Source organism: Mustelus asterias, chromosome 10 (assembly GCF_964213995.1).
Source record: "Mustelus asterias chromosome 10, sMusAst1.hap1.1, whole genome shotgun sequence".
In the NCBI taxonomy this organism is placed as follows: domain Eukaryota; kingdom Metazoa; phylum Chordata; class Chondrichthyes; order Carcharhiniformes; family Triakidae; genus Mustelus; species Mustelus asterias.
The window spans coordinates 3,595,264-3,610,432 of NC_135810.1; the positions used below are offsets into that span (position 1 = coordinate 3,595,264).

The window sequence follows — 15,169 nt, forward strand, 5'->3', positions numbered from 1 at the left end:
TGCCATTCAATAAGATCATGGCTGATCTTTTTGTGGACTCAGCTCCACTTACCCACCCGCTCACCATAACCCTTAATTCCTTTACTGTTCAAAAATTTATCTATCCTTGCCTTAAAAATATTCAATGAGGTAGCTTCAACTGCTTCACTGGGCTGGGAATTCCACAGATTCACAACCCTTTGGGTGAAGAAATTCCTCCTCAACTCAGTCTTAAATCTGCTTCCCTTTATTTTGAGGCTATACCCCCTGGTTCTAGTTTCACCCGCCAGTGGAAACAACTTCTATCTTATCTATTCCCTTCATAATCTTATATGTTTCTATAAGATCTCCCCTCATTCTTCTGAATTCCAATGAGCATAGCCCCAGTCTACTCAGGTTCTCCTCATAAGCCAACCCTCTCAACTCCGGAACCAACCTAGTGAATCTCCTCTGCACCCCCTCCAGTGCCAGTATATCCTTTCTCAAGTAAGGGGACCAAAACTGTACACAGTACTCCAAGTGTGGCCTCACCAGCACCTTATACAGCTGCAACATAATCTCGCTGTTTTTAAACTCTATCCCTCTGGCAATGAAGGACAACATTCCATTTGCCTTCTTAATTACCTGCTGCACCTGCAAACCAACTCCTTGAGATTCCTGCACAAGGACACACAGCTCCCTCTGCACAGCAGCATGCTGCAATTTCTTTCCATTTAAATAATAGTCCATTTTGCTGTTATTCCTACCAAAATGGATGACCTCACATTTACCAACATTGTACTGCATCTGCCAGACCCTCACCCACTCACTTAGATTATCTATATCCCTTTGCAGACTTTCAGCGTCCTCTGCACACTTTGCTCTTCCACCCACCTTAGTGTCATCTGCGAATTTTGACACACTACTCTTGGTCCCCAACTCCAAATCATCTATGTAAATCGTAAACAATTGCGTTCCCAACACTGATCCCTGAGGCACACCACTAGTCACTGATCGCCTCCTGGTGCTCCGGTTTCCTCCCATTGTCTGAAAGACGTGCTGTTTAGGTGCATTGGCCATGCTAAATTCTCCCTCAGTGTACCCGAACAGGCGCCGGAGTGTGCCGACAGTAACTTCATTGCAGTGCTAATTAGTTGTGGCTAATAAATAAACTTTTAAACTTTATACCCTGTCATTATCTGTTTTTAAGATAGAGATAGATAGGTTCTTGATTAGTAAGGGGATCAAAGGCGGGAGAATGGGGTTCAGAAACATGTCAGCCATGATTGAATGGCGGAGCAGAATCGATGGGCCAAATCGCCTAATTCTGCTCCTATATCTTATGGTCGTACCTCATTGCTGTTTGTTGCGTACAAATTGGCTGCTGTGTTTCCTACGTTACCATAGTGGCTACACTGAAAAAGTACTTTGTTGATCACAAAATGCTCTGCTCATAGGATCCCTACAGTGCAGAGGAGGCCATTCAGCCCATCGCGTCTGCACTGACCACAATGCCACCCAGTCCCTATCCAGGTAACACCACATATTTACTCTGCTAGTCCCCACTCACACAAGGGGCAATTTAGCAGGCCAATCCACCTAACCCGCACATCTTTGGAGTGTGGGAGGAAACTGGAGCACCCAGAGGAAACCCACAGAGACACGGGGAGAACATGCAAACTCCAAAACAGACAGTGGCCCAAGCCAGGAATCGAACCTGGGTCCTTGGCGCTGTGAGGCAGCAGGCACTAAAGTTAAAGTTTATTTATTAGTCACAAGTAGGCTTACATTAGCACTGTGAAAATACCCTAGTCGCCACACTCCGATGCCTGTTCGGGTACACTGAGGGAGGATTTAGCATGGCCAATGCAGCACATCTTTCAGACTGTGGGAGGAAACTGGAGCACCCGGAGAAAACTCACACAGACACGGATGAACGTGCAAACTCCACACAGACAGCGATCTAAACCGGGAATCAAACCCAGGTCCCTGGTGCTGTGAGGCAGCAGTGCTAACCACTGTGCCAGCGTGCCGCCCACTGTGCTAACCACTTTGATGGCATGTGAGGTCGCAACTGGTCAAAGATTAGCCTGGCAGCTTTTTAATCAGGCAACACAAGTTTGTATTTATAAAGCTCTGTAAACATTAGGGTTAGGCATGTCCTAAAGCACTTGACAGATGCATCAAGAAGGAACATTTGACACGGAAACTCACAAGGAAATATTTTTGCAGCTTGGTCAAAGTGGTAAGTTTATAAGGAGCAACTTAAAAGGAAAAGAGAGGAGGAGAGGGTTAGTGAGGGAATTCCAGAGCTTAGGGCCCAGGCAGCTGTGGAACAGCCACCAATGGTGAAGCGGCTAAAATCTGGGATCCTCAAAGGTCAGAATTAAAAGAGTGCAGACATCTCTGACATTTGTGAACCTGGAGGAGGTGATAAAGGTAGGGAGGGGCCAAGGCACTGGAGAAATTTGAGAACAAGGATGAGAATTCTAAAATCAAGGCATGGCCTGTGGTCCGGAGTGTTGGTCAGTGAGCATAGGGGCGATGGGTGAATGGGAATTAGTGCACGCAAGTATATAGGCAGCAGTTTTGCATCATCACAAGTGTAGGGAAGAGGGAAAATGTGGGAGGTCAGCATTGAAATAGTCAAGTCTGGAGGGAAGAAAGGCAGGATGAGGGTTTCAGCAGCAGATGAGATGAGGCAGTAGGATGGTGTTACGGAGATAGAAATAGGGAACAGGCTGTGGTCAGGTCTCACTCCAGAAAGTGGCCGTGTAAAACCAGTGCAAGGCTAAAGGAGTTTTCTTTTGTATTTTTATTCCAATTCAATCAAATCAAGTCCAGTTCAGAGTCTCAACAAGTTGAGACATTTCCGATCCAAGCTGAAAAGACAGGGCCTCCACTCCTGTCTTGGGCCCGATCTACATGAGCCAAGCTGATTGGAGTAGTCCTCCTCCTCCAAGGCTTGATCTCATTTGCATCTTAGCCAAAAGGCCGAGATGCCGCTTTTAAAAATTGCTTCAAATGAAGCTTAAATGTAGCCTAATTACCTCAACCAAGTGCAGCCTGTCCATACTACACTTGATCTTAGCCAAAAGGTCGAGAAGCGATGCAAGGCTAAAGGAGTGCTGTATTTGATGAGAAATGCTGTCCTTCAGACAATAAGACAATTTAAACAAAGACTCTCATCTGCTATTTCAGGTGACTGTGAAAGATTTAATTTGCAAATTGACTGCTCCATCTGCCTAGGAAGCAAAGGCGATTACATTTTAGCAAATAATTCACTGACTGTGAAGTACTTTAGGACATCCCAAGATTACGAAAGGGCCTCTATAAGTGCTATTTTGTTCTTCCTTCTTAAAGCAGGGTGCATGCTTTCAGGGGTGCTGCATTCATAATCTACTCGTCAAAAAGCTGCAAGGGTGGCAGCAATACCGAGTGCTGTGTTTATCAGTGTACAACTGAAATATTGGAGCTATTGCTTGAGGCATCAGGGTTTGCAAAAAGGGCAGTGACAAAAACATTGTGCTTTCAGAATCGTAGACTTGAAGGAAATTAAGAAAAAAACAAATTCAAGCACAAGAATAGTTGGGAAATCAATCTTAGGAAGCATTGAAGGGTGGTTGCTAAGGCTACAATCAACATTTATTCCGGCCAAATCAAAACAGATTAAAATGAATCAGAGGTTAAGTAGGAATGTGAACTGTTGCATCAAAGATGGCCAGAAAGGTTTCAAAACATATAAGGGATCCAGCCTGCAAAAGCATTGGGCAAACTGTAAAGAAAAGTAAATGCAACAAAAAGAAGGAAATATGACAATTATGTATTCTATTCCTCTTGAAATGAACTCCAGTAAGGTTGTCGGTTGCTGCTCTACTTTGCAATGAGAGATTAGTTACGGCATTAATGTCCACCAATTCTCTGCACTGAGACCGTTGAACCATTTCATGGATAGTTACAGATAAGGTTTAACAAAAAATTTTATATCTTTGAAAAATGGGAGGCGCTCAGGAACCATGTTTTCTCTCATCAAATTAAATGGCATCTGTGAAGTTACAAAACTGTTCCATACGTGTGCATTACGCTAAGAACAAGCCAAATTTCTTGATTCATGTGATCGCCTGATCTGGGTTCAATCATCCAAAGAGGTCATAGAAGAATGTTCCACAGTATTCGTTCCCTCATCGGCTCCGGATTTTTGCTTTGCTCCCTTCAAGCGTTTCCGCATTGGTGAGGAAGTCGTGATGAGTTGTGACAGTTGTTTGGGGGGGAGGGGTGTCAGCTTGATGGACAATTGGAACATCAGAACAGGAAAAGGCCCTCCAAGCCTGTTTCATCATTCAATGAGATGATGGCTGATCTGTAAATCAGTGGATCTCAAACTTCATTGGTTGAAGGATTCCTTTTCAAATGGACTGGTAATCACAGACCCCCCCTCCATCTAAATGAAAATTATACTTAAGTGAACGCTGCTTGTTAAGAGTGTTTTAATAATGCTTTCAAGAAAACAGGTTTTACTTATGTGCTACTCCATGTGTGTTTCCCTCCAAGGTGAGGCAAGCAGTCCACTCCCTGTTTCAGAATGTGTCAGCCACACTCTGCTCCCACCTCCCACTTTCACATTCATTCACAGACCCCCTGGAAAGTGTCTACAGACAACCAGGGCTCCAAAAGGCATTGATGTTAAAAGACCAGCTGGTCTTACCCTGTCTGCTTATAGAATGTTAACGTTCAATACCATTTTGCACTGCACAGTGATCTCTAGAGGTGCCAACAACCACTCGCCTTCCCCGAGTGGAATACTCTTCATGTTAATCTGGCCCACAACATGCTTCGCTTTTCGACCTCGAGGTGGTGAGAAAATGAACCAAAGCTGAACAAAATTCCAATCACATGCTTGTTTTTTAAAATTCATTCGTGGGACATGGGCGTCGCTGGCTGGCCAGCATTTATTGCCCATCCCTAGTTGCCCTTGAGGAGGTGGTGGTGAGCTGCCTTCTTGAATCGCTGCAGTCCACACGCTGTGGGTTGACCCACAATGCTGTAAGGGAGGGAATTCCAGTATTTTGACCCAGTGACTGCGAAGGAACGGTGATATATTTCCAAGTCAGGATGGTGAGTGGCTTGGAGGGGAACTTGCAGGTGGTGGTGGTCTTCTCATATGTCTTCCAATAGAGGGGCACTCAGCACTGATGAATAACAAGAGGATTTAGCCGTTTAAGATTTGTACTGTAACGCTTCCAGCGTCAACTTTTCAAAGATTTTAGTTAAATTTATTAAATAATAGAACAAATTCTAAAGACACGCAGACATATTCTTGAGTTATTGCAGGTGGTTCTTTTGGAGGTGGGAAACGAAACAGTTCAGGTTGAAAATCAGGCTCACACAACAGCTTAGATTTCAATAGCACTTTTAACATAGTAAAGCATCCCAACACACTCCGTAGGAGCAATTTTCAAACAGAATTTGACACCTTGCCACAAAAGGGGAAACGAGGACACGTGACCAAAAGCTTGGTCAAATAGACTGGTTTTAAAGAGAGTCTTAAAGGAGGAATGAACTGTGGGAAAGGTGAAATTAAAAGCTAATCTCAGTGATAGTAGCCATGAAACACTCATCGATTGTCATAAAACCCCATCTGGTTCCCTAATGTCCTTTAGAGAAGGAAATTTGCCAGCCTTACCTGCTGTGGCCTACATGTGACTCCAGATCCACAGCAATGTGGTTGATTTTTAACTTAAATATCCTCTGAAATGGCCTAGCAAGCCACTTAGTTCAAGAACACAATTAGGGATAGGCAATAAATGCTTGCCTTGCCAGCAACGCCAACATCCCATGACAGAATTTTAAAAAACAAAGGAGTTTTGGAAGGAGGCTTAGGGTCCTTGGCAGCTGAAAGTGAGGCCGCCATTGGTGGAGCGATTTAAAATCAGGGATGCACAGGATGTCAAAATTGGAGGAGCAGAGATCTCAAAGGGAGATTGCACAGTCGTGGAGGGATTTGAAATCGGAAGACATACAAGGAGCCAGTGTTGGAAGATTGTCCACTGAAATCAACAGGGAGCCAAAATGTGTGGGCTTTAAAACACAGCATTCGACATGATCTAGTGGTGGTGAAATATACCCCAGCGCATTAGCTAAATATAAAGGCAATTCAAGAGAATAGTTCCTAACATTTCATCGCGTGACAAGTATGCAAAACATGACTTGCATTAGGGCTGTATAACATCAATTTACCCAGTGTTAAAGTAGCCTACTCAATGTGTGAGATCACACATGAGTAATAAACATTGCCAGCAGCTAGTGAAATCTTTCCCCAGCAAAAGTCAGCAATGTCAGAACAGGAGAGAACTTTTTAAAAATAGTATAATTTTTTGTTTCAGTTATGTAGCTAATTGTTGACACTCAAAATGCATGACTTTGAGCAAAATAAAGAGAACATATTGAGAAGTATCTACCCAGTATTTTGTCCAAAGGCATGTCAATTGCCAACAACTAACTTGCTTTCAATATCTTTATGCTGCCAGGACAAGCTAATGAGGCTTGGGCTTTTAAAATACAGGCAATGAGTACAAAAGCAAGTTGTGCTAAATCTTTGTAAAACATTGGCTGGGCTTCAGAAGGAGTACCCTGTCCAATTCTGGGCATTACACCTTGTGAATGATATCAAGGAAGCCTTGGAAAGGGTGCAGCGATTTACCAGAATGATACCAGGAATGAGAGGCTTCAGTTATGGGAGAGACTGGAGAAGCTGCAATTGTTCCCTGTAGAGTAGAGGAGGTTAAAGGGAGATTTAATAGAGGGTTTTAATAAGAATGAACAAGGGAAAAAAAACATTTCCATTTGCAGGAGGGCAGTAACCAGAGGACAGATTAAGGGTAATTTCAAAAGAACTTTTTGAAACTATTGTTAATATCTGATGGCCACGACAAAATTGAATGCACATATTTGTTACAAACACCACAGGCAAAACTTCTTCCCAGCAATTGGTTAAACTGCATTTAGAGAAATAACAATTTGCATTTTTACAGCCCCTTTCACAACCTCAGGACATCCCAAAGCACTTTACAGTCAATGCTGTACTTCCTGAAGAATAGTCACTGTTGTAACTGAGGGAACAAGGCAGCAAATTTGTGCACTGCAAGCTCCCACAAAACAGCAATGTGTTAAATGAGTAGTGATATTGATCAAGACACTGGGTAGAACTAGGTTGTTTTTCTTTATTCATTCATGTTGTGTGGGCATCGCTGGCTAGGCCAGCATTTATAGCGCATCCCTAATTGCCCTTCAGAAGCAGAAGCTGGTGGTGAGCGGCCTTCTTCAACTATGGCAGTCCATGGGATTAGATATACTCACAGCGCTGTTAGGAAGGTGGGATGGTAGACGGGGCCTCAATTTCATAGAATCATACAATACTTACAGTGCAGAAGGCGGCCATTTGGCCCACTAAGTCTGCACCAACCACAATCTCACACAAGCCCTATCCCCATAACCCCACATATTTACCCTGCTAATCCCCCTGACACTAAGAGTAATTTAGCATGGCCAATCAACCTAACCCGCACACCTTTGGTCTGTGGGAGGAAACCGGAGTACCCGGAGGAAACCCATGCAGACACAGGGAGGATATGCAGACTCCTTACAGGCAGTGATCCGAGGCCGGAATTGAACCTGGGTCCCTGGCACTGTAAGGCAGCAGTGCTAACCACTGTGCCACTGTGGTGTCATATCTGAAAGATGGTTCTTTGGAGAGTGCATAATTCCCTCAGTACTGCACTGGGAGTGTCAGCATTGATTCTGTGCTCAAGTCTCCAAGTGAAACTTCAACCCACAATCTTTTGACTGAGGCGAGAGCGCTTTTACTGAGCCGTAGCTTAAACAGAGAAGACACTCAGAGATCGGTACCTTTCTAGAAAAATATGGAGTCCAACACTAAGAGCTGCTTTTGAGTAGCAGTGACACATTTGGCAAACAGCACGTAGTGAGACCAAAATCTTATTTAATGCAACATAAGTGTACCTTTGTATCATGTTTTCCATTTAATGATATTGAATTAATGAAAGTATTCATTAAAAAAATTAAAACTACTTTATGATGAATTTAATTAAGTCTAGTTTCAATTTGATAGCCACATAAGATTTAAAAACAGGTACAAATGAGGTTGGGTGGTGTTTGGGGCTCAAGTTCCTACTCGTTGCACCTGGGGTGTTGGCTCCTCCTATTTTTCACACTGATTTGGAGATGAGGGAGAGGCAGGTATGGCAAATGGAACATTTGGCTGAAAGTGGGTCTCGGTAAACAGTGGCTGAGAGGAGTGAATGACATTCCAGTGAGTTTCACAAACATACAAAGCTGTTTGCTTTAACAGCAACCTCTCAAACAAAATAAACAAAACCAACCTGCCTGTGGTGCTCTGTTTATGTTAAGCGTCTGCCTTGGCCAACACTCCAACACTTCCCCTCAAACCTCAGCCAAACGCGACGTGAAGAGGTGTTTCATTTCATCCCATTTCATTCTTAATACATCTCCAATATCAAAGCCGCAATGGCAAGATAGAACCTTTTTTGTAAATTGCGCTTTTTGTAAGGTTAGTTTTTGAGCATGGCCTCACCTGGTCTCATCATCATCCCAGGCTATTCTCATGCCTTTCCCACCACCTCCCGCTGAGGCCTTGATCATGACGGGGTAGCCTAGCAGCAGGGGACAATTAAACAGAAGTACTGACTTTGATCATTTGGTCATGTGAGCATGACAGCTGACCATATGTCCAATAACGCTGGAGACAACAACTGGTTTAGTGAAATTTACGTTCAAGTATTACTCCCACCAGGAACCTTACTCTTGTTTTTGCCACAATCTTGATACATTGATCCCAGTTATCGAATCTGAAGTGACATTTCCAATCCCATTCCTGATTCGCTAGGTCTATTATGCTTATAACATCATTAGTTTGGATAACTTGCCCTCCACTTCACCTATGCCTCTCCCCCAACCCAAAGAAGATAGTAATAAAAAAAGAGCAGGTATCAAGCCAAAGATCAGATCTTTTGTGTTATGTTTATTATCGACTTGGAAAGAAATACTTTTACATCTTTGTACTTTGTAAATATGTGCATTTAAGAGAAAACCAGAAAAGTACATGAGGGAGAATGGAATATATGAGGGATAAATAAACAGAAGAATAGGTTGATAGTGTGAGATGATGTAGGGTGGGAGGAGGCTTCTACGCTAGAACACTGGGGTCAAATGTTTTGCTTCTGCACTGTAAATAACATTGCAGTAAAAATTAATCCAGTTGATGATACTTCAGCGTTGTCAGTCTTATGGCAGACAAACAGAATTGTACAGGTAGAGTAGCACATTTAAATAGAAACATATTATTTGATTATACTGGTGCATCAAAATGCGATACTACAAATCAGTCGGTGCAGGTATGCACTTGAGCCAATCCCAATGGTGAGTTCCCAATCATGGTCAAGTCACCAGGCAAAGACTGGAGACACTTTGTCACAGAGAGGCGGGGTGCTAAGGAAACCAACAGGTCATCCCTGGATACTTCTTTTCAGTTCTCCTCATGGCCAGTTGCAAGGCGGATCATCAGGAACTGAGATTGCCTGCACTCTGGCAGACTGAAGATAATGCATCTCAGGGGGAGACAAAGGGAATGGAGGGGGGAACCTAAATGAATGAAACAGTAACAAAAACATGTCGAGGGAATATAAACAAATAATGAAATTTTTTTTTAACACCTTCATTTAAATACAGTAAACTTTGTGTTATTCTGCTTTCTGCCAACTGAAATTCTCTACTAACCGCAATGTCCGATGTCCTTCTAATATGGATCATCACTTTGTCAACCAGAATGAATTACAAAGTTGTCAGGAACCTGTCCCTCTATGCTGTATTATTTTATTCTTTATGTTTTAATGCACTGTTGAAAATGGGAAGTAAAAAGAATACAGTTCATTTCCCAAGTCCTCGCATGGGTGGCATGGTGACACAGTGGTTAGTACTGCTGCCTCACAGTGCCAGGGACCCGGATTCAATTCCCGGCTTGGGTCACTGTCTGTGCGGAGTTTGCACATTCTCCCCGTGTCTGCGTGGGTTTAAATCACGGATAGATGGATTCCTGATCGGTAAGGGAATTAAGGGTTATGGGGATCAGGTGGGTAAGTGGAACTGATCCACTTCAGATCAGCCATGATCTTATTGAATGGCGGGGCAGGCTCGAGGGGCTAGATGGCCTACTCCTGCTCCTATTTCTTATGTTCTTATGTTTCCTCCAGGTGCTCCAGTTTCCTCCCACAGTCCAAAAGACGTGCTGGTTAGGTGCATTGGCCATGCTAAATTCTCCCTCAGTGTACCCAAACAGGTGCCGGAGTGTGGCAACGAGGGGATTTTCACAGTAACTTCATTGCAGTGTTAACGCAAGCCTACTTATGACACTAATAAATAAACTTTTAAACTTTATTGGACCATGCTACATGTATTGCACTGTATTCCAATGGTATTTGGAACTCTCCATTAACTCGCACTTGCGGTTGATCAGCACCCATTCCCCGGGCATGCCAGATTATAAAGATTTCACCGTACTTCCTCCAAAAATAAAATAACTAAACAAGTCTGTCACTATTCAGCTCCATCAACCCTCTCCTATTTATCCTCCAAGGTTAAATCTAAAAACTCTAACACCAGATTTAATAGGCAGATTACACACACATATACTATTACACATGCATTAACTGATAATTAAATCAGCAGCCTAGTGGTTAAATTTAATACCTTACCAATTTCCTTGGCAATTCTGACAGCGTCATCAGCATCCTGTAAGAGCAGGAAATAAGACCAAACATTACTCCTTCTGTCCTTTCCCCTCAAGGCAGACATGTATTGTACCACTTTCACTCAGGGTATATTATATGTTGCATTTACAATCCCACCACACTTCCTTATTCAGCCAAGCGCGGAATTAATTCACACGGTGGCACAGTGGTTAGCACTACTGCCTCACAGCGCCAGGGAGCCGGGTTCGATTCCCGACTTGGGTCACTGTCAGTGTGGAGTTTGCATGTTCTCCCCGTGTCTGCGTGGGTTTCCTCCGGGTGCTCCGATTTCCTCCCACAGTCTGAAAGACGTGCTGGTTAGGCGGATTGGCCGTGCTGAATTCTCCCTCAGTGTACCCGAACAGGCGCTGGAGTATGGCAACTAGGGGATTTTCACAGTAACTTCACTGCAGTGTGAATGTAAGCCTACTTGTGACTAAGAAATAAACTTTTAATTGAAAACATAAAGCTTTTCCTACTGGTCTTCCAAATTACTACCCTTTTGAAGGAGTCAGAATAGTTGTCGAAACCTTGGTGCATTTTGTCTATCTCGGAAGATAACTCAGCTTAAAGGTACATCTGTTTCACAAGACTTTTTTCCCCCCCTCACAAAATGTCACTTTAGTATACGTTTTCTCAAAACTTCAAGACAAATGAACAAAGCAAGCTCAGCAAAAAAAAAATCAGATCACTTTTGGCAGGCACTTTAGCAATGTCAGTGCTGCAAAAAAAATTACAAGCTTTAATAGTTTTCAGTCAGTTGTGAAATGTAAATCAGCCTTTGCAGCGTCTGCCCACTGGCGTATGTTTTTTTAAACATCATCTACAACAGCTATGCTTTCCCTGTAACTGACAGTAGGGGGAGCGGACTGTCTACAGTTGTGACTATCTTGAGTGATGGTGCTGCTCCTAAGATTCTCAGTTATTCCGTGTATAAATTGATGCAAACAAAAATTATTCTTGGAGACGTTAACAGTCACTCTCACAACTTAGCAAATCTGGCATTCCCTCCCCCCCCCCCTCCCCCCACCACCCCCCAAGTTTACAGCAAGATGTTTCCTGCTTCTGTTTCTCTATTCTGGTGGAACATGAAAAGCTATGAGAAAAATCGGCTAAATACACAACAAATTGTTCAGAAAATGCTAGCAAAAAATCCACTTAAAAGTTTGTGTAAACATTCCATCTCACTGTTTTTTCTGCTCGTTCTCTGACACAGGGACATCAGATGGGGAAAGAGGTCCAATTTAATTTTTCCCTGTTGGCTCCAGTAAAAGACATTTACAGCACTAGGATTCTAAGCGCTAATTAACTGGGTTTTATATATTTCAGAAGGAAATTATATTTTCTGGGATTTGCTTTTTATAGGGGGAGGAGGGAGGAAAACAGCTGAGCAGCAAAAACGTTGGAAGGGATGTCTGGAAACCACCAGTGATTAAAGCTACAGGGGTTGACTTATGAACGTTTAAATGAAACCCAATAGTTTTTAAAGCTGTGGACACAATACACTCTGGGACAACGAGATATCCACTGATGTTAAAAATGAGTCCTTGATGAAATTAACTGGGGAGCAAGGGAAAAGTGTGCAGCTAGTTATGAGTAGGGAGAAACATTAGGACTCCTTTATAAGAATATGTATTGCACTTACATACATATTTGAAGTAACAAGTTAAGTCAGAATGGGGGTGGGAAAGTTGGCAGAAATTTTAATTTCCTTTCATTAGCTTGTCTGCTCCACAAATCAGCGCTTGTTAAGTTCAAAGCAAACCTGAAAGGAGTATCTGCTTAAGGTCTTTTTCTTTTCAAATAATTGTGGGTGTTAAATAGTATCTCCACCCCCCACCCCCAAAAGAATAATTGTTTTGTTTTTAAAAGTTTATAAACTTTCCAAAAAAAAAGCCTGCAGCCACCTTGGTTCCGCAGACGGGGCACACCTTCATTTATTTTAGCCAGAAGAGACCCCATGCAAAAAAGAATCAAAAGAGTAATTTAGGCATGTTAGTGGTTTCCACACATTGAGTCTCAAGTGCCTTTGTTCAACTCGATGACAGTTATGCGAGAATACTTCGCCTTAATAGCCACTCTGTCAGGAAGTGTTAAACCAGTCAAATGCAGACAATTAGAGCCTCTTGAACCCAACGCATGAAGTAAAGGCTGATGGCACTCCACCATTTATAGATAAGTAGAAACACTCTGAATTGTCTTTGCAGTTGCAAATTACACCTTTTCATTTGCATTCTGCTTCAACTGAGTAATGTTTCAGATGTTTTGCAGCTGTATCTGATCTCAAGAAACAGGAAACTTGACGCGCAGCCCTAGGTTTTCAGAGATTCTTCCAAGATGAGCACCACGGTGGCACAATGGTTAGCACTGCTGCCTCACAGCGCCAGGGACCCAACTTCCATTCCGGCCTTGGGTCACTGTCTGTGTGGAGTCTGCACGTCCTCCCTGTGTCTGCATGGATTTCCTCCGGGTGCTCCGGTTTCCTTCCACAGTCCAAAGATGTGCAGGTCTGAGATCACGTACCAACCGATTCAAAAACAGCTTCTTCCCTGCTGCCATCAGACTTTTGAATGGACCTACCTCACATTAAGTTGATCTTTCTCCACACCCTCGCTATGACTGTAACACTACATTCTGCATTCCTTTCCTCCCCATGTACTATATGCTTTGTCTGTATAGCACGCAAAAAAAAATAGTTTTCACTGTATACTTGAACCCACAATCTTTTGACTGAGGCGAGAGCGCTTTTACTGAGCCATAGCTTAAACAGAGAAGACACTCAGAGATGTTCCTTCCTAGAAAAATATGGGGTCCAACACTAAGAGCTGCTTTTGAGTAGCAGTGACACATTTGGCAAACAGCATGTAGTGAGACCAAAATCTTATTTAATGCAACATAAGTGTACCTTTGTATCATATTTTCCATTTAATGATATTGAATTAATGAAAATATTCTTTAAAAAAATTAAAACTACTTTATGATGAATTTAATTAAGTCTAGTTTCAATTTGATAGCCACATAAGACTTTAAAACAGGTACAAATGGGGTTGGGTGGTGTTTGGCACTCAAGTTCCTACTCGTTGCACGATAACAATAAATCAAATGTGATAACAATAAATCAAATCAAAAAGGTACGATGGATTGGCCATGCTAAATTGCCCCATAGTGACCCAAGATTTATAGGTTACATGGATTAGCCATGGTAAATGTGCAGGGTTACAGGGATAGAATGGAAAGAGGGCCTGGGTAAGATACTCTGTCAGAGAGTTGGTGCAAATCCAAGGGGCCAAATGGCCTCTTCTGCACTATCGGGATTCCATGAGAGTAAATTTTAGAATTAAATATGGAAAGGGCAAAACTTCTCTTTGGACAAGATGCACCATATCTTAGCATTGTTGCAAGTGAGTTGGACTTTGCTGCAGTATCAGGGTGTGGGAGGAGGTAATTCAGCCCATCATCCTCGTGCCAGCTCTTTGAAAGATCCGTCCAGCTAATCCTAGCCCCCTGTTCTTTCCCCACAATAAGAGTTTTAACAACACCAGGTTAAAGTCCAACAGGTTTATTCGGTAGCAAATACCTAATGGTATTTGCAACCAAATAAACCTGTTGGACTTTAGCCTGGTGTTGTTAAAACTCTTACTGTGTTTACCCCAGTCCAACGCCGGCATCTCCACATCATGACTTTCCCCACAACCCAGCAAATTTTCCTTATCAAGTACGTGTTCAATATTCATTTGAAAGTTGTTATTGAATCTGTTTCCACCGCCCTTTTAGGCAGCGCCTTCCAGATCACAACAACTCACTGAGCAAAACAAATTGTTATCTCCCCGTGCTTCTTTTGCCACAAATCTGTGTCCCTCTGGTTATCGACGCCCCACCCCTCCCCCACCACCACTGGAAATAGTTTCTCCTTATTTTCTCTGTCAAAACCCCTCAATTTTCAGCATCTCTATTGAATCTCTCCTTAACCTTCTCTGCTCCAAGCAGAACATTGCCAACATACAGAATAAAAACAGAAAATCCTAGAAAAACTCAACGTTCTGAGTCCAATGTGACTCTTTTCTGGAACTGTATGTACCGACTTCATTGCAATTGTACATATCAACATACATGCACTTACACCAAATACGTGGTGAAATTTCGGTCAAGACAATCAACCTTTAGAATATTGAACAAATTGCTGGCATATATTTCTGAATGTTACATTTTCCACTATATACTTATTGCATCAATTTGCCACTGAGTAATTTGTACATGTGTGGGGAGATTAAAGAAGCTGTGTTTTTGTACCTTACAGCAAAGGAGGTTCAAAGGAGATTGAATAGAAGCATTCAAAGTTATGAATGCGATAAAGCCAGAAAGGAGATGAGGAGAAATATTTTTGCTTG

General features: G+C 42.6%; 1 protein-coding gene across 2 annotated transcripts in view; it reads right to left on the minus strand.

The window, feature by feature from the left end:
- pcca (propionyl-CoA carboxylase subunit alpha) overlaps positions 1-15,169 on the minus strand; it is a 374,693-nt gene that overhangs the window by 242,631 nt on the left and 116,893 nt on the right. For both annotated transcript variants that reach the window (XM_078221544.1, XM_078221545.1), the window contains exons 8-9: positions 10,746-10,782; positions 8,570-8,648 (exon numbers count right to left, since the gene is read on the minus strand). In XM_078221544.1, the coding sequence (XP_078077670.1) occupies positions 8,570-8,648; positions 10,746-10,782 (116 nt within the window). The remainder of the gene's footprint in view (positions 1-8,569; positions 8,649-10,745; positions 10,783-15,169) is intronic.